This window comes from Rissa tridactyla, chromosome 11 (assembly GCF_028500815.1).
Source record: "Rissa tridactyla isolate bRisTri1 chromosome 11, bRisTri1.patW.cur.20221130, whole genome shotgun sequence".
Taxonomy (NCBI): Eukaryota; Metazoa; Chordata; class Aves; order Charadriiformes; family Laridae; genus Rissa; species Rissa tridactyla.
In genome coordinates, this window is record NC_071476.1 from 5,147,151 (window position 1) to 5,165,379 (window position 18,229).

An 18,229-nucleotide genomic window follows, 5' to 3' on the forward strand; every position below is an offset into this window, starting at 1 on the left:
GGATACACGGGGTCATGAACACCTTGCTCTGTCGAGGCCAGTGCTGAGGAGGATGCTCAGGTGGTTGCTAGAGAGAGAAGGGAGTTAAAATCTGGTGGTAAAAAACAAACTGTCCCTGCTTCTTCTAACGAGGAGAGCAAATTTTCCATCTCGGAAGAAAACCAAGAGTCCTGATACAAAGGTGGCTGAAGTCTCTGCAGGTGAAGGACGGGGCACTGATGATACCTGAACCAGAGGAATCAGGCGCTGTGTGCGATGGCAGGCGCCTGCAAAGCAACGGGAGCTTAAGCAGGGCTGTGTCGGTGTCAGGGCTGGATCTGAGCAGGAGAATTAATACAGTGTCTAGCGTCTCGCTCTCGCTGCGGGGACCCGCCGGGGGTTAGCCCAGTAGCCTTTCTCTCATGGAGCAGTAACAGCCCCCCGAGCTGCCTTACAACATGTCAAAGAGCTGAGCAGCCATGGGACCCCCGCTGGCTGTCAAATTGGCTCAGATTTGGCCAGTGGATTCAGAAGTTGTTAGTCGGGAGCAGCAGACGGACGCACGCGGTGCAGTCGCGCTGGCCTCATTTCTCTGGCAAGGCAGGCTATGAAAAAGAAAAAAAAAAAAAGGCGATTGATGTTTCTGGATCTGAGCAGGAAAGCGCTGGCAGCTCAGTGAAACACCTAAAAAAGTCTTTCCAAACCTTTGAGGGAGCAGAGGGGAAATGCACACTGGCCTTTTCTGCTTCCTCCACCGGGATAAGAGCAGAACAAAACTCGAGATGAGAAGCGAACCTCTCATATTCACTTTTCTTGTCTTGTTCCTAGCAATTAAAAATCGTGAAACGGGGAAATTCATTCTAAGCGAAGACAACTATGTGCCAGACTCTAAAGTATTTATTGACATGGGTGTGGAGTGGGAATATCGGAATGACGATGATAGAGAAACCGTGCAGACCATGGGGCCACTGCGTAATGGAATAGTTATTCTGGTAAGTCAAATGAAAACCATTTTCCACAGAACACAATGTCAGGGGTACAGAGCCATAATGTGCTATAAAATATTTTAGATTCCTCTTGTGAGTTACAAGAAGACATCTGCTTCAATTATAAGACAATAGAAGATGTATTGTAATTCCTTTCTCCTAATTCATTGCTCTGTGCAAGAGTTGTTGTAACTCAGGGTTACGTGTTAAGCAACCATCTCTCCTCATTGTTTCCTGAGGATGGCCAAGCAAATGGCCACTGTGTAAAGACTCCGGCTTACTTATCATATCTGACATGTGAGCATTAGTTAAAACAAGGTCAAAATAGTTTGTATCAGATAGATCTAATAGCTCCTCCTCCAGTCCACGTTTTGAAAACGTATCCCGCAAAGGCAGATGCAGGATTCTTGCGTTCCCAGGCTCGCTTTGCCAGGGCGCAGCCAGTTCTGCACTTCCCAAACCCACCCCACTACATTTTTTCATTGTGAACCAGCAAACGATAGGCTACAACGAGTACAGGTAGGTTGATTTGTAATCCCTCTGAAGGCAGCTGTAGTGTGTTGATCTACACCAGCTGAAGGTCAAAGGAGGAATAAATATTATTTTTCAAAGGACAAATATTTTGCATTTTATTCACATTGACTTTTGTTTTCTTACATTTGTCTTAGTGCAGTGTGATAGCAAAAACTCTTTCTAAATAGTTTATATTTCTGTCAGGATTAAGTAACAAGCTTCACAGAAGAGTATTTGTGTTTTATCAGAAATGTAAGCAGTTTTCTTCACTGCTTTCAGTTATCTGTGGATTTGAATTTGCCTTGTCTTTCAGTGGAACTATCCATTTTCATTTTAGTACAACATTTCCTTCCTTTATGATGGGATATGGAAAAAATTTAGTATCGTGAAGTCAGTCCAATGCTGGCAAGAAAAATCAGTCTAAATCAACAACAGTCTTTCTTAATATGCAGTTTAGAAAGTCTGTGTCATAAGGATAGAGATACTTTTTCATCGGGGAAAAAAAAAAATGTGTTGAGTGCAACTAAAAGGTTTAAATCCCTCTGGGGATGTTTTTATATCTGAGCCACGATGATTGCTATTTCATGTCATCTCACATAGCTTCTGATATCAGTCTTTCATATCTTTCTTCCCTACATCTGTTTTGCTTACTAGGTGATTCCTCACGGTGGTGCCAAGATATCTTTGACTTACAAGTACATGATCCATGAAGATTCCTTGAATGTTGATAACAATAATGTTCTGGAAGAGGACTCGGTGTCATATGAATGGGCTTTGAAGAAATGGTCCCAATGTTCAAAACCTTGTGGAGGAGGTAAAAACAAAACCCCAGAGCATTCAAAATTGATGAAGAGAAAACTGAAAGAATGAACACCACGTGTGGAATTCATTGCCGCAAGACGTTAGGGAGACCAGGAGTAGGGGAGGGTTTTATTTAAGTTAAGAATTAGACAAATAAATAGCGACTAGAGTTTAAAATCTGACTTAAATGGTTTGGGGGGCAGATCTGGGGTGGCTCCTTTCTGATGTATGTTTATGAAACTGAAAAATTGTACAAATGTGCAAGATCTGGTTGAGGGTCTCCAAGCTGCGAGGGTCCCAAACCTCCAGGTGCCACGCGGCATCCTGTGATGTGGGCCTTCCCCAGCCCAAACCACGGCAGCCCACATGTGGACCCTGGTGCTGTTCACCAGGCTGGTGGTCAGGTTGCAGCGCTGGAGTGTGGCTGTGCCGGTTTGCGGAACGTTTTTTAAATGCTAGATGATGTTGTTTTTCTCATGATAGCCTGTAGTGAAACATAAAGGGGGTGAGCAATTCTGGGTGCTAAATCTACATGAGTAAGTGTTTATTCGGTTGCAATTCCATTTGTAGCGTGTTCACCTGTAGTTCCAAATGCAGGCTTTGACAGTGTATGTGCAGTTTGTTTGAAATCTGAGTCCTGTGTAAGATCTACCGGTACTGAAAATAAGAGGAGTGTCTTTCTTCAGGCTACCAATTCACAAAATACGGCTGCCGGAGGAAGACGGACCACAAGATGGTTCATCGGAGTTACTGCGAGTTGATCCAAAAGCCTAAGCCCATTCGCAGGGTGTGCAACCTCCAGGAGTGCTCCCAGCCCATGTAAGCATCGCTCCCACCAGCGCTGCTGGGCGGCAGCTGCGGCAGGCGTTCCACCCACCTAGCACTGGTCACCTGAAAGAAGGAGACTTAAGCTTCACTTCCATGCATCGTTACAGGGATGCAGGACTGTGAGGAATGCGATGCTATATTCTCCTTGTGGAAATACTGTTTCTAGAACTGCTGGTTCCTATTACTTCTGAAATAAGTTGGATTAGAAAAGTAGCGCTGTCTTGATCCAGACATTTGTGTTCAGGCCATCTTGAGGTAATAAAAAATAGACATAAATTCAATTTAAACCAGTTGACTTTACACAGTGTGAATTAACCGTGTAAGAACAAATTTACAGAGTGCTACATAAGCACAATGTCATACAGCCTCTCAAATACAAGTCTTCCTAAAGTTCACAGCGAATTTTTGGACATTTAAACACCAGGAAAAATATTTGACCTGTTAGATTTCTCTGGCTGCCCTCGTAGCACATGGTATGCCTGTTGTACCTTCATCTTTGCTATCCAGTCAAATGTTATAAATATTTAAATTCACATTTTACAGGTGCTTTTTTTGACTGGCAGCAGGTTACTTCTGCCACATGTGGGACTCATATATTCCTCGTGTTGCTACTGCAAGGAGGAGTATGTTGATCCCAACTTTTACCTCTGGGGACCAAGTCTAGATTCCAGGAAGCACAGCAAATAAGTAGAACATACCACACAATATTTCCTAACTTCCTTACAAAAAAGATTTGAAAGAGAGAAAAGCCAAGAAACTGTGCCCCATAAACTCAGCATGGGTCAGGGTTTAACATTTATTTATTGGAAGACTGAAGTAATGACCTAACTGTATCTCAGGCTCTCTGGAAAGGACTGTATTCTTCTTTCAGCTGCAAATATAATTGGAGCCAGGTACCACAAAAACTCAATAGGATCCTAAATTGTACTTGGATTCCTGAATGTTTCAGTCACCTCTGTTTCCGTAGAATGGCGTCGGAGCGTTTTGCACTTGTACAGAGGAGAGGCAATTATTTAAGAGATTTTATGAATCTCTGTGACACCCACTACACTAATATGCTACTTCTTCACTGCTGGAAAAAAAATCGTCGTTGTCTCAGAAATCACCTTGGGATTCATGGCTTTGTGCTCCACAGCACTCGCCTTCCTCCACAGCTGTGTAATTCCAATAGGCTACAAAGAGAAAGTTGGGTGAAATTGCCACTTTACTTTTTGTTTAACTCGAGCATTTAGTGCATTGCCTTGTGCCCATGCTATTTCTTGACTATCTCTAAACCAAGGATTTTATGAGTTTGTTGAGTTTTATGAGTATGTACTTTAGGACAATTGCTTCAAACTCAGGATATTTCTTCAGACTATATATATTTTTTATTAAAGTTTATCCCATAATACTGTTTATATTGAACAATAGTTCCTTCTTGCAGATCTGTGCATTCTGTAAATATTTATAGACTGCTGTCTATCTTCACTTACTTGATTATAACCAAGCTTTCAGCAGTCTACATAAATTTCTTTTGGTCCTGTCTGTCCTCGTTGCTCTTCTCCTTACAAGTTCCTTACAATTTGTAGCTGTAATTCTTGAGCCAGTTTGGATGATCAGTGAAGTTCTCAACTACGCCACATTGCAAGCCCTAGGTTTCATTTTTCAGTGGCCAAACTGATTTACGCATCATGAACTCAGACCTTCTGATTGCCAGTGGGGTGTCGCTTTCCCCAAAACCAAACATTTATGATGCTGAGGACCCCGATTTGCCTGAGCTCAGCACAGACAGCGCTGATGCTGTAGCTGGGTTTCCCGGTGCTTCAGCAGATGGCGTCTAGCATGGCCAGGCATGTGGTCCACAAAGTATCCAGATATGGGCCAGACTGGAGCTGCATTTCTAGCCCAGATGGTTTTGATTCACTCCTGTGGGAACCAGCTCTGGGGATCGCTGGTGCATGCTCAGGTCTCCCCACGTTATGAGACAAGGCACAGCTCATGCGCCAAGACATGGGAACCTCAGCTGCCTTTAGGTTGCTGCTTTTGACATAAAAGGTACCGTATTTTTATGTGCAGTCTCTGAAGAACCAGCTTAAAATCAAATGAAGCAAAGTAAGAATAATACTTATTTCAGAGATAGTGAAAAAGAGACATTTTTAAAGAGATAGGCCTTATTACTGATTTTTCAGGGACATGGTCAAATAACCCTCATCAATAACTGCTTATGTTTTTTCATATCTTCTTCATTTTCCGTATCAGAACTAGTATTAACATCCTGTTAAACCTTTGTTTAAGAGTTACACTTCAACAGACAGTCAGAACTCACCTAATTTAGGAGAGAGAACATTTTACTCAACTTTTTCTCTTTTCACTACCCCAGATGGGTTACAGGAGAATGGGAACCTTGCAGCAAAAGTTGTGGGAAAACAGGATATCAAGTGCGATCTGTCCGATGTATCCAACCCCTACACGATAACACCAATCGGTCTGTTCATACCAAGTACTGCAACAACGACCGTCCAGAAGGCAGGAGGCCTTGCAACCGGGAGCTTTGCCCAGCGCAGTGGAGAATAGGACCCTGGTCACAGGTCAGTCTCTTTCTGGAGAACTCAAGCAACTAATTTCTTATAATGCAGGGGAGAAAATTTGTTCTGTGCTTTCTATTCAAATGCATTGACACGATAAACTACACAGAGGGTGTATTGCTTCCACTGCTACTGATGCCACAGAAAGTGAGTTCGATGGAGAGATGGTGGTAGTGAAACAGCCAGTAAAGCCATCACGCAGTGATGCCGGATGATCCACACCCCGTGAGCCACCCATCTAAGGCGGCAGCATCAGGAAAGCTGAATTCTACCTGCTCTTTATTCTGCTCACAATCATCGGCCTGTTGACTTAAGCTTGAGAGAAGGGCAATTAATTCTTTTATCACTATTTTCTTTTCTTTCAAGTAAAGAAGACTTTAAAGTCTTCAGCCATTGTGATTAAGGGCACCTAAGGAAGTTAGGCACCAACACTCACAGACATTCAAAGGTGCGAGCATCTTCCGTGTAAAAGCCCTCATCAGATTTAGTTGCTCAGTCTCCTAAGGTTCACTCCGTAAGCCAAAGGACAAAGATTTTCACCTAGTTTACTATGGAAATACAGGGCACCTATTCATGAACCCTTTTTGTTTGCCATTGCTATGGGCAAAGCAGGATTCGGTCACTCCCATAACAAGTGGCGGGGGCTGGGCATTTTGTGCTTTCCGTCCCTGGCTCTTTGGCTAACTCGCTGTGTGAGAAGAAATGCACTGCCACCATGCACAGACTGCTCCTTGCTAAAGTGTTTGATAGAGCAGTAGGAAGCTCCATGTATTCATTTTTGCAAACCTTTGCAGTCATCAAAAGGCAGGAAATGTGAGTAGAATATTGCAACATAGAATTGTTCTTATAATTTTGATACAGGGGATCCTTACAGTTCATCCCAGCATTTCTCCGTTAAATTGTTTAAAAGAACGTGGCTGCATTTGGAGGTACAACATTTCATTTTGGAACCGTGCCGTGCAAATAAGCACAACCAGTTTTTATCCTGACTGAATAGGTTGAATAGGTGTCACGAGCAACGCCCTCCCCGGTGCACGCTATGAATAAATGCCTCGCATTTGCAATTGTTTCTTTACTGCTCAGATCATAAGCTCTTTCTCGGAGTGTTTCACAATTCGTATATCACAAAAAGCAGTGGTGCTCCCTCTGACTTAGTTACTGTAGGTATTGTGGTGGTTCAAATGAGGTACCATGTCGGCTTGAATCAAGGGCAGTGGTTTAAGATTTGAAAAATAATTTCTAATCCATTTTTTCCAAAGAGTGACTGGGGGTCTAACTGGTGTATCTCCTTTCAGTGCTCTGTCAGCTGTGGCAACGGCACGCAGGATCGCCCGGTCCTCTGCCGGACCAGGGACAACGCTATTGGCCTTTGTAAGGAAAATAAACCAGAGACTGTAAGGATTTGCAGACTACCTCCGTGTCCAAGTAAGTGCTCGTCTTCTCTAGCATATATTATTTGCTGAAAAAAAAATCATATTGATTGCATTTATTTGAAATGCCGTCATTGAATTCATACTTGTCTGCTACGTCTGCCTGGGGTGGCAGTTCTCCATGGCCCTGGTTTTGAGCAGACTTTCCAAATGTAGAGCTGTTGTGTGGCTGGTGGGCTTCTTGGGCACGTGGTTGTTCTCTTCTCGCGCTGGGGAGCACCACTTGCCCCAGGACAGCGTGAGAGGCTGGGGCAGACCTCAGCAGAGCGGCGATGGCTGGATCTGGCCAGCAGATGACAACTCCTCTGGGTGAAAAGCACTGCCAGAGTCCGGCCGTGCGCCCCTGAGACGTGCTGGGCTTGGCAGGAGGCTGGTGGGTTGTGGCTAGTGAAGAGCATGGTGTATGAAGATGCTTATTTGCTTTCCCCACCTCCAGCGACAGTCCCAGGCTTCTTTTCCGTTCTGTCAAGCACAAGTTATCTTCAGGGGTTATCTAACGCAATTTTTTTAAGCTATAATAAATTTGTCCCTAGTTAATCCAGGACACTAATGCCTTTATCCTTGTTACCTTTTCAGCTGTTTGCAAATGATACTTGTGAGATCATTTTACATATTCGTATTATTCAGTAGTTCATATGTTTCTTTTATTCCTGATGTATTTCTCAGGGTAGCTTTTGATTCCTAATTAATTAGAACCAAGCTGTCAATTTTGGTCTCCAATGCAAACATTTTAAAGAGTCAGTATAACTAAACTAGACGGGATGTATCTTAGGAGATACTTAATGCTGCTGTGAGAAATACTGCTGGAAAATTGGCCTTCAGGCTGTCTTCAGGGTGGGCTGTCAAGTACGAGGCACAAATTTGCCCAAAACTACACAGCCTGGTCATAATCCTTTCCTGGGCTCCTTCGCCATCGAAGCCCACTCACTCTTTTAGCTTATCACCTTCTGACAAGTCAACTACTCGCTGCTAATGTATGTGGTGTTACATCTTTTTTTTCCCTCTATTCAAGGAAACGTTTCTGATCCTTCAAAGAAAACCTACATGATACAATGGCTGTCAAGACCCGATCCAGACTACCCCATCCAGAAAATATCTTCAAGTAAAAGACCCATTTATAACTCTGCCTTTGCCCTTAAATGCATGCCACATCGAATGTGGACTTTGCCTTTTGCTCTCTTCTTCTCTCTATGCGGAAAGTTCCCTTGACTTCGCCAAGTTTAAATCTTGGGCTGAATCTTTTTTTCGCACCAGGCACTTGGTGCTCGGTGTCTTTCTTCTCTGGAGCTTGCGTAGCACTGGTGGTGGGGGTCTTGAAGTGTTGGGTGTGTGAAGTTGGATCTCCATGGTATGTTGCAGTCCTCTGAACGGGAGCTGGGATGGGTTTGCTTGTTGCTTGGTGATGGTGAAAAAAGGCTCTTACTGGTTCATGATGTTCAGTTTGATAGCAAAACTGAGAACTTATTGTGAATGTGATCACATCACAATAATGACACCTTGTAGTGCTAAAGTTCTCCTTTATCTGAAAACCCTAAATCTCATTAACTCTCTAGTTTCAGTTCGCTGACAGGGTAGTCTGATGAGTGAAAGAATTTTTTCGTTCCATTTTCCTTTGCGGTGCCATTGCTTTACTCACCCTTGCTGCTCATTTTTTATTCCTGACCCTCACATTTATGTTTGCAACCCGTGGAGGGCTCACCGGGAAGCAGAAAACTCAATTTCTGTTGGTACTTTCCGTGCTGCTACGATGCCATCCGCTCTCGCCAAACTCCTGGCGGTGGTTTGAAATATTTTTTTTTTTTACTTGTGAAAAGCTGCATTCCTTTTTCCCGTTGCACAATTTTTGCCAGTTTTGCGTACGTTGACTTTAGAAACAAAACCGAAGCAGAACGGGCGAGGTCCATGTTGAAGGTTGCCTGGTGGTGTTTTTCTTAACCTGGCGGAGGCAATGGGATGTTTTCATCGACTACGATGTCTCCAGCTGCTCAGCACGGAGCTGTTTATACTCATTACATCTTTGGTCTTTTTTCACCATGTGCATGTCTGACTTGACTGGTACGGTTGTATGTGTGCGTGTGTGTGTGTGCTCTATAGATGTGTCAACTGGCAAACATAACAGTGTGAATTACTACAGAATTACCTCAATTTTTATTGCTTTTTTTTTTGCTTAGAAGAAGAATTTTAGAAAAATGCCTTAATGTTGAAATGTAAATGGCATTAATTTACCAGATCCAGCTTTAAATATAAACAGTACACTGGTACCTTGAGTTATTCTTCATATGGAGTGTTTTTACTTGAATGATAACTATTAGAAGGCAGTAAATTTAATCCGAGGTTAATTTGCACAGTGCATATCCATATCTTCATCAAGACAGGATTGTGACCTAACCTACTGAAATTTGACTGGCACTCTTGCTTCACCTTCGGTGTTTGTGTTGGAGATTTGGAGTTCACAAGTTTGTGACAGTCAGTACCAATAGTAGAAGTGTGTCATCTTTAAAACCGCAGTCTTGGAGCAAATTACTACCTTATTGCATTGATCATATTCTTTGGAAAAGTGGCATTTTTGAATCTTTGGGTCTTCAACAGTGTAGCACTTCAAACTTGTCATTATCATGTGATCACATATTTAAATTTTGCTGTTAATATGATAATTTCCTGAAACATGTTAACAATTTACATGACAAGGTGAAAAAGCAAAGACACGTATCTGGCACTGAATACTGTTATGTAAAATAATTGGTGTTTAACTGTATAAATATATTCATGACTGTTACCTTTAAATAGACAATGTTTAGTGATGTTTCAAGAGATGGGTGGCTATAGAGAATGGTGCAATAAGGTATCTGGGCATTGTGCACTATGTCTATATGCACTTTGGTTTATCAGGGATATTTTATTAGTGTTTTGTATGTATTTAACATAATATTAAAGATGTGCCAATTCAGTTTGCTTTTCAATATTTTTTTATGAGACTACTGTGTACCAAAGTGACTGTGAAACTGATTTATTTTTTTCTTACTGATGTTTTGAAGATATACTTCCAGTCTGTCATGCATACTGCAAGTAAAAATAAATAAAAGTTCAGTAAATCTGGATATTTTGGTTTGGATAGAGGATAAAAATTTCATTCCGACATTCGTAAGTTAGAGAGTTTATTTATATAACTTATCAGATGTCACTAAACATATTACATAATGCAGTTTTATTTTCATGTATTTTTAAGCTTGACATTACATATTTTTGATAGGGGGAAAAAAAGGCATTTTTCTAAAGGTGCTTTTAGTGATTCTTACAAAGACAAGAACAGATCTGCCTTGTTTAAACTACATTTAAATGTTACATCTTTTGGCTTTTATTTTGCAAGCCGTTTGGAGAAGTTTGCATTAAGGTCATGCAACACAAGGCAAAATGTTCAGAGGGGACTCTGCCTGGTATGTAAAATGTCTATAAAGCTCTACAGGCACGTGCAGTTCTTTGTACAGAGTTGTGCGTGCAGGTATGAACAATTCCAGCTCTTTAAGACTGGTTTGAAAACGTCTCCAAAACCAAGGTACTATTCTTAGGTTCCTGAGGGAGGAAGGAGTTGTTCTGTTTTTCCAGCAGCATCTCAGTTCAGCATTTGAAAAATATGAAAATGAATTGACAAATTTGAAAGTAGGAACCAGAATTTTGCTTTTCTGCAGCAAATGCAACAAATCGGGGCATAAATACAATGCAAGGAAGGTGTTCCCACCTTCCTCAGCCAGCACTAGTACTTTGTAGCAGCAGCAGCGGTTACTAGTTTATTTTAGACTGATATGTTTGCCAATTAAACACCTATAATGCCCTATTTTGTTAACTGAGGATGAGTGAAGAGGCGACACCTACACTCTCTGCGTTCACTTGATATCTCTGACTCTGCTCTGGTTCTCTACTTTGCTGTGAGGTTGCTGACAGGGTAAGTCAGTGTTGCTGGCAGGATGAGCTCCAGTAACACGCTGACTGGAGCGCGCTGTCTGCCATCGGGTACCCGCTGAATAAAGGCGAGTAATTGGAGTTACTCATCCTTTACCGTAAGAGTAGGTGGAGATGTAGTAAGAGCAGGGAGAGAGGCAGAACTGATTTCATCTCTGTCTCAGCACTCTGGTCACAGAGGAAATATTTTGTTAACAACTATGCCAAGCGTTGGCCAGGCTGCCTTTCTCCTCAGCCCTCTCCTCTCCTGCGAGCCCTCTGACTCCTCTTTCTTTCAGCATGGGCTGCGTGTTGGGATTTCTCCTTCACTGCAGTTCCCAGTAGTTCCTGGCTCCATCACTTCAGCCTGGAGGCACAGGAGCTGTAGAGCGTGTCTGTAGGACGGAGGACAGGTAGCCCTCTCTCCAAGCTTGCTAGCCCATCACCATCCATCCGCTGCCAATTCATGCGGTCCTCTACCTCCTCTGGGCAGAAATCACAAGGGCTTGAGTAATCTCTGAACGTCTGTTAATGTTTCTCAGGCAGTAAAACAGTTTGACCGGCTCCCCTTTAACCCCTTAGCCTACATTTTGCCACCCGTATTTCAGCAAGATCAGGATCTGCCCTAACACCTGTATTATAGTGCAGATTGTCATAACAGCTATCGACAACTTAAAACCTATCAGTTAGTGTTCTGTCTCTTTTATTACAGTTTTCCAGTCAGTGACACAAAAATCAGGACTTGTTACTGGGTCTCCCAGTTGTTAGTGAACTGGTTTGGTTCCATCGCACTGGAGTTTGTTGTCCTGAAAATATCAGCTTCCTTTTAGGAAGAGGAGAAAAGCCTTGTGCTAAATGCACAACTTTTCTCTCGAGCAAGGGACATGCTCAGGCAATGCTGGTGTTTTCAGAATAGAGGTACCTGGCGAAAAAAATCACTCCCGTGGGAGCTGGATTAATTCTGAGAGTTGCACGGTACACATAGAAATAAGACTTGACTTCTTGAGACAGTTCAGATAAATATAAATTACCCTGACCATGGTTAGTCACTGTTAGATTGCAGAAAAACATTAAAAGGAGTGAGGGGAGGGGGGAAAGGTTTCTCAGTATAAACCTTGATGACTTTCTGGGGGCTTAATGTAGCTTTAGCAGCAAGACGGCACTATTGGTGTGTTTTGAACTCGAAGCGTGGCAGGAACGCACGTCGCCGTGGCTGCAGTCTTCAGGGTAGTACTTGCAGAATGTGAAGCCAAAAATTAGTGTTGTGGTCTATAGCATGGATGGGGCTGGTACAAAGAGTTCAGATCAGCTTTTGCATCCCTTGAAGTGAGTCGAGTTTTAGGATTAATATTAAGCCTGCTTCTGCTTATAGAAGGCTCATTTGCCAGTTTCCCATCCCACTTGAAATACCAAAACCCTCTGCCCGCTGCCAAAGCTTCAGCTGTGTTTCTTTTTCTGATTAATGTGATGATGCTCTTTATTTATCTGTTCCCTTTTTCTCTTTCAGAAGATCATTGTCAAGGAGACAAGTCAATGTTTTGCCGCATGGAGGTTCTCTCCCGTTACTGCTCGATTCCCGGTTACAATAAGCTGTGTTGCAAGTCCTGTAATATGTACAGCAACATAACAGAGGACGGCAATGTAACTGGTTCTAACGTAAATAAGAATAATGTCATTGAGGAGGAGCTCCTGACAACCCTCAGCCCTCCCGTGGGAGTGTCCACCACGCAGTCTGCCACCAGCCCTCCTCTTGTTCCCAAAGCACGGGCACCTCCTTCCAATGCAACTGAGGAGCACCCAGAAGTCAATGCGGTGGATGTTCCCTATAAAATCGACGGGCTGGATAACGAAGTATCGCAGCACAACATCATTACACGGAGGAGGATACCTTATGAAAGGACAAGGAATCAAAGAATTCAGGAGCTGATTGCTGAGAAAAGAAAAAAAGAGACTCTTAGGAAAATAAACTAAAATGGAAATATGGCACAAACAACGTTTTTCTCTTATAGAGATGTTACCAACATCATAATATTGCCCATGTCATAGAGACTAAAAATGGGGAAAAATCAAAGCGGTGCTATGGCAGAGATGCCAAATTCTAAAGCCTACTATAAATGGAAATGACAGATTGTTTCATAAGTGCTAATCTGAACACTTTGAGGGCTAGGTTTACAGGGTACGGTAGAGTATTAGTGCAATATCATTACCGCGTTTCACTGAATCCAGTCAAACCGTAATACCTAGGCCAGGTGAGCAGGTTTCTTGTTTATGGGCTCTTTTAAGTCTTCTATGCCTGTGTAAAACTGCTTGGGAATAGTAATGGGAGTTACACTTAGGATGGAGGAAAACAGGTCCCAAGACATAATAAATCCTTTTAACGCTGACAAGCAGGCGGTCACCAATCCTGTGATGCTTCTGTGTGCGTTGCATAAAGCCGGGCACTTTCTCAGCCCCCGGTTCAGGAAGGTACTTAAGGATGTGCCAGACAAAGTTTAGCTGACTTTAGCAGAGCTGCCCCTGCGGTCACAGCCAGGCATGTGCTTTCATAGCTTTCTTAACCGGGACTGCGTAAGAAAATATAGAGCAAATTCTGTAGCCACATATTTATGTGTAAATTAAAAAAAAAAAGGCAAACAGTAGTTTACATATTTCCATAAACAGTTTCAAAAGATTCTCCGAAACTTTTGAATACATGCAAGACATTTAGTAGGGTAGATCCGGCCAACTTGGACTGACAACATCCTAGTCTTTCTGTTTACAATTATCCATATTTTTTATAGCCTTTAAGTTCCTGTCATACAACAGCCTCAGTGATCTTTGTTGGTTGGTGCTTTTTTTATTGGTCTGATTTTTTTTCTACCCACATACTGTTTAACTTAAAGATGACTGGATTCTTGTTGTCTTTTCTTTGGTGCTTTGTTGAGAAAACGTGGGGTTTTTCTTTCTCCCATAAGATGAGGTTATTTCAGAGGAAATAATTTTGTATGATTTTCCTTTCCTTAGGACAGCTTTATTGGTGCAGAAGTGAACAATTGCCCTTCCATCCACACACACACAGGGGTACTCGCAGTACCAGGTCTGCTAGAAAGTTTAGGAGGTGTGACCTGACAACCCTTTGAGTACTTCCTTTCCCCTCAGGGTCATCATGGTTTTCATAGGTCATTTTGAGTTCCTGGTTGGAGATCAGACGATGAGTTCAGCTTGGGTCTAACACCGCAGAGACGGCCTGCACTGGTTCCTGCTGTGGGTGGCATCTGAGCAGTTTTTCTCCTGTCTCCTGGCTCGGACTCTTCCATTTGTTTCGTCTTTGCTGGTAAACCTCCTGCAGAGCCCAGAGCTTCCCTGAAATCCTCCTTTTACCACTAGGTAGGTCTGATGGCTCCTAGTTCAGATTTTCCAGTCCGAGAATAAGATCTCATCCTCCAGCCTGAGCTGGTCTTAGTTTGAAGCAGCGCCAGCCATAAGCCTGTATGTACAGTCACCTAATTATTGGAAATGTGCTGAGTTTCCAGCAGTGTGTAAGCTGTTTTGTGGCCTGGCTGCTGGCAAAGAGCTTCAGAGGTATTGCAAGGTGAACCACACGTGGCTTCCTGCGACCCTGCCTTCTGCCCTCGAGCACCATGGCTGAGCGAGCTGCCCGGTGTCCTCTTCAGAACAAGCTGGTCCTGCTGGAAAGGAGGCGAGAGCCTGCAGGAGCACTGAGATGTTGAACTGTTCTGGCCTGAACCGTGGCCACAAGTCTTGGAAGAACAAGACCTGGTTTAAGAAAAATACTTTATGGAGATGCTAGCCAAAGCAGAGGAGGAATGTTTTCAGCTGGTGTCATGGCATCAAGCATCCCTTTTTGCAGAAGACGAAGGTGATACACTTGGGTGAGTGTTTAGGACCAGCTCAGATGGTACGGGGTGGGAGTTACACTGAAGACTGTGAAGACCGAGCAGCATAACGGGCCTGGTAAAAATCCAGAGCACAAGGAAACATCTCCTGGGCCAAGCAGACGTGGCTGCAGATGTGAAAGCCGCGGCCAGCGCAAGCAGCAAAGTAATCTGGTTTTGAAAAGTAAAACCAAAGCTCCATGGTTTGGCAACGCTGAGCAGCAGTTGGCTGGGGCAGCGGCAGGAGTCTCACCTCAGTCTTTAACTTGTGAGAGACCGAGCATTTTCCTGCAGTCGAAGGTTGCTTGGCTTTAGTTGCCCGCATGGTAGCCTTCACTTGCCCCAGCCCCGCTCCGTGGCCTGCTGCAGTTACAGAGCCACGATGCACGGACGAGCCCGGCGCTGGCCCCAGGAGCCTTTTGCTGAGGGATTTGTGGCTGCCCTAATACAGGACAAGTTTTAGTAACAGCGTAGGGTCAGGTCACAGAGCAAAGACAGAACAAAGTAGTAGTGAGCTCTGAAGGGAAAAAAAAACGCAAACCACCGTGCTATTTATAAGCAAGGAAGACGTGTCTAAATCAACATCATTCCGGCTGCTGTGCCATGGGAGACACAAGCTGTAGCCGGGCTCCCAGCCTGTAGACATAGTGAGTATTTCTTGCCTTCCACATTTCCTTTACCCAGATGTGGTTGGTGTAAAACTCATCTTTTCCCCTTCAAGTTACTATCCTGCTTTTAGCTCTGTGGACAATAAAAATAAGCCACAACCCCCAGCTTTTTCATAGCCTAAAAGCACATCCAAGCATACGGTAAACTTAGGAAAAGCCCTCACAAACCCAAGGGTGGAGAGGGGTTGGAGCTTGACGTTATGCAGGTGGGGAGGTAGAAGTTTGCCACCTGAATGGTACCAGTCTTACTCTCTGGGACTCTGTGGAGACCCATTTCTCTGACCTCCAGAAGCCTGAGATAACCCATCTAACAGCTTCTGTTCTTCCTTAACATCCGGAATAGGCTTAGTCAACCAGGGAATGCGAAGAAGTGCCACAGGAGGAAGTGCCCAAGGCTCAAATGCCATCTTACGAATAACCTCTTCTGTCCAAAGAACTTCTCAGTCGTGCCCCACGGGCAGGTGGGGCAGGAATTTATTTGATGCAGCTTCAAGTGACCTTTCTGCAAACAGCAGGAGGACAGTTCTGTTCCAGTGCGGAGACTCAATGTTTAAAAAGGACTGGGCAGTTCTGTGCGGAGTGTTTCCAGCTGCGTCTCCCAGCGGACAGGGCTGCTTTAGGCCGGGCAAGGTCAATCGCAGGGGTTCGCTCGCTCACACGCGGCATGGACACCCTGGCTGAACTTGGAAAGCTGCTTCAAAGTTCAGAAACTTGACCACTTTGTTCTTTCTCCAGAGTAAGTCAGTTTGCAATCAAACAAACCAAAAGCATTTTTCCAGATAAGGTGGAAACTTCTGCTGCCCTTTGGAGCAGGAGCAGCCTCCCAGAAGGCTGGTGTGGTGCTACGCTAGGTCTGGTGTTCATTAGGGACCCGATGTGATGCCTAGTGGCATCCGCATTTAGGAAGGGCTTGCTCCCTTCTAAGTCTCACCTTTTGGGAGATTTAATTTAATTTATTTCTCGATGGTTTTACTTCTACTGACTGTTTCTCTAGCTGTTATTTGGGGAACACTGGAATGTTTCAGCTTCAGTCTAGGTTGCTCAAGACAGTGAGACACGGATGGATAGAGACTGGTCCATCTCCTTATGGAGCAGAGCCACCACCTGCCTTCTCTTTACAGTCTTGCTGTATGAGGGGAAAAAGAAAAAGTCTCTTCAGGAAAGGTACCTTCTTTTCAAGCTGGCATGAGTTTTTCGGATGGTATTTTTTTTAGCAGTTCCCCATGATGGTGGTTTCCTAAGAACACGTACCTCACTTCTACAGGAAAACACAGAGCAGAGCTCTGTTGATAAAGCAGCCCAAGGCAATAGATGGGGTTTTGCTCTCAGCTGAGATTCGTTCCTTGTCATGCAGTTGAAATTTTGGTCATTTTTTGGCTGGTTGAACTCTGACAACTCTTTCCTCTTTTCTACAATGCTGTAAGTGGGCAAGAGCATCATCGTAGTGTGTCTTCTGTAACCATTTTGCTGTTGCTCAAGTCCTGCATTTTGAGACATAATGAGCAGAGAGTGGTAGTTTAATGTAACCTAATCCTTAGAAACGAAAACAGATTTATAAGTAAATACATTCCTGCAGAGACCGTCTCAGAGATGTGAGAGCTAAAGCAATGTGCTCCCATTAAGCAATGCATTTTGTGATCTAACCATGCAAGTACACAGCTTTCTAAATTGTCATTTTTTTCTCTTGGTCTAAACTTAAAATCCAAGTGACAGCCCCTCATGAAAAAAAAAAAGAGATCCCAAACCAATTCCGGTTCCTTTGGCTCCAGTCTACTGCCATTTTTTTCACCAACATTCCTTTAAAAAAATCTGTAATCTAGTATGAATGCATCACTTTTTATATTCATATATCCATTCAATATTTAGAGTCTCACAACATCTCCATAGAATGCTTTCAGATATTTTGAGAATTCTAGAAATGGTGCTTTACCAGTACTCAAAGGGTCTTATGTTTTATTTTATTACGTAATGCATTTAATGTCTTATTTACTCACCTACAATGCACAGTATTAGCTATGTTCATCTGAGTATCTATATGCAACTTCCATTCACTTACATATGCCTTAACAGAAATTGCAATAAATAGCCGTTTCTTGTATATTAAAAATGTATATACAAATTAGAATCTTTAATTTTATAATTTATTAAATTCAAATGTCTGTGTTCTTTTGCAAAGTGTTTGACTTTTCCCTGTGCTTTTTTCATTGACGTAACGTTATGCAGAGATGCTGGGGGAGATAGAATCAGCATCTTCAGGCTCAAAACCAATTGAATTTCTAAAACTTTATCTTAATGAAGAGGGATTGGGATACACTTACTGCCAAAGTCCTATATCCTTCTTACAACATCCGTTATCCAAGGCCAAATATCATGAAGTCACTGGACCAAAACCTCAGTTGATAACTGCACAGAAATCAATCAAAATCATTTAAACCTGCCTGAGGCTCTCAGCCTTTACATTCGGCTGAAATCCATCCTGGTCCGTGTATCGTCTCCTTAAAAGGCTCCGTTACTTGGGCTTCTATTCAGGACTGATGAGCAAATTTCACTTTGCGTGTCTTATTGATAAAGTAATTGCTCTTTTCCATGAAATTATATTGCATACATTTTCCTGCCGTATCTTGCGTGCTTGTAGCCAGGTTCCCTTTA

The 18,229-nt window shown here is 43.2% G+C and overlaps 1 protein-coding gene across 1 annotated transcript in view; it reads left to right on the forward strand.

Moving 5' to 3' along the window:
- The window catches only part of ADAMTS2 (ADAM metallopeptidase with thrombospondin type 1 motif 2), a 188,536-nt gene extending 170,781 nt beyond the window's left edge, over nt 1-17,755 (forward strand). The window contains exons 16-22 of the mRNA XM_054217756.1: nt 808-971; nt 2,133-2,292; nt 2,966-3,098; nt 5,467-5,674; nt 6,967-7,096; nt 8,114-8,203; nt 12,545-17,755. Of these exons, the coding sequence (XP_054073731.1) occupies nt 808-971; nt 2,133-2,292; nt 2,966-3,098; nt 5,467-5,674; nt 6,967-7,096; nt 8,114-8,203; nt 12,545-13,008 (1,349 nt within the window). The 3' untranslated portion in view covers nt 13,009-17,755. The remainder of the gene's footprint in view (nt 1-807; nt 972-2,132; nt 2,293-2,965; nt 3,099-5,466; nt 5,675-6,966; nt 7,097-8,113; nt 8,204-12,544) is intronic.
- Nucleotides 17,756-18,229: the final 474 nt, after the last annotated feature.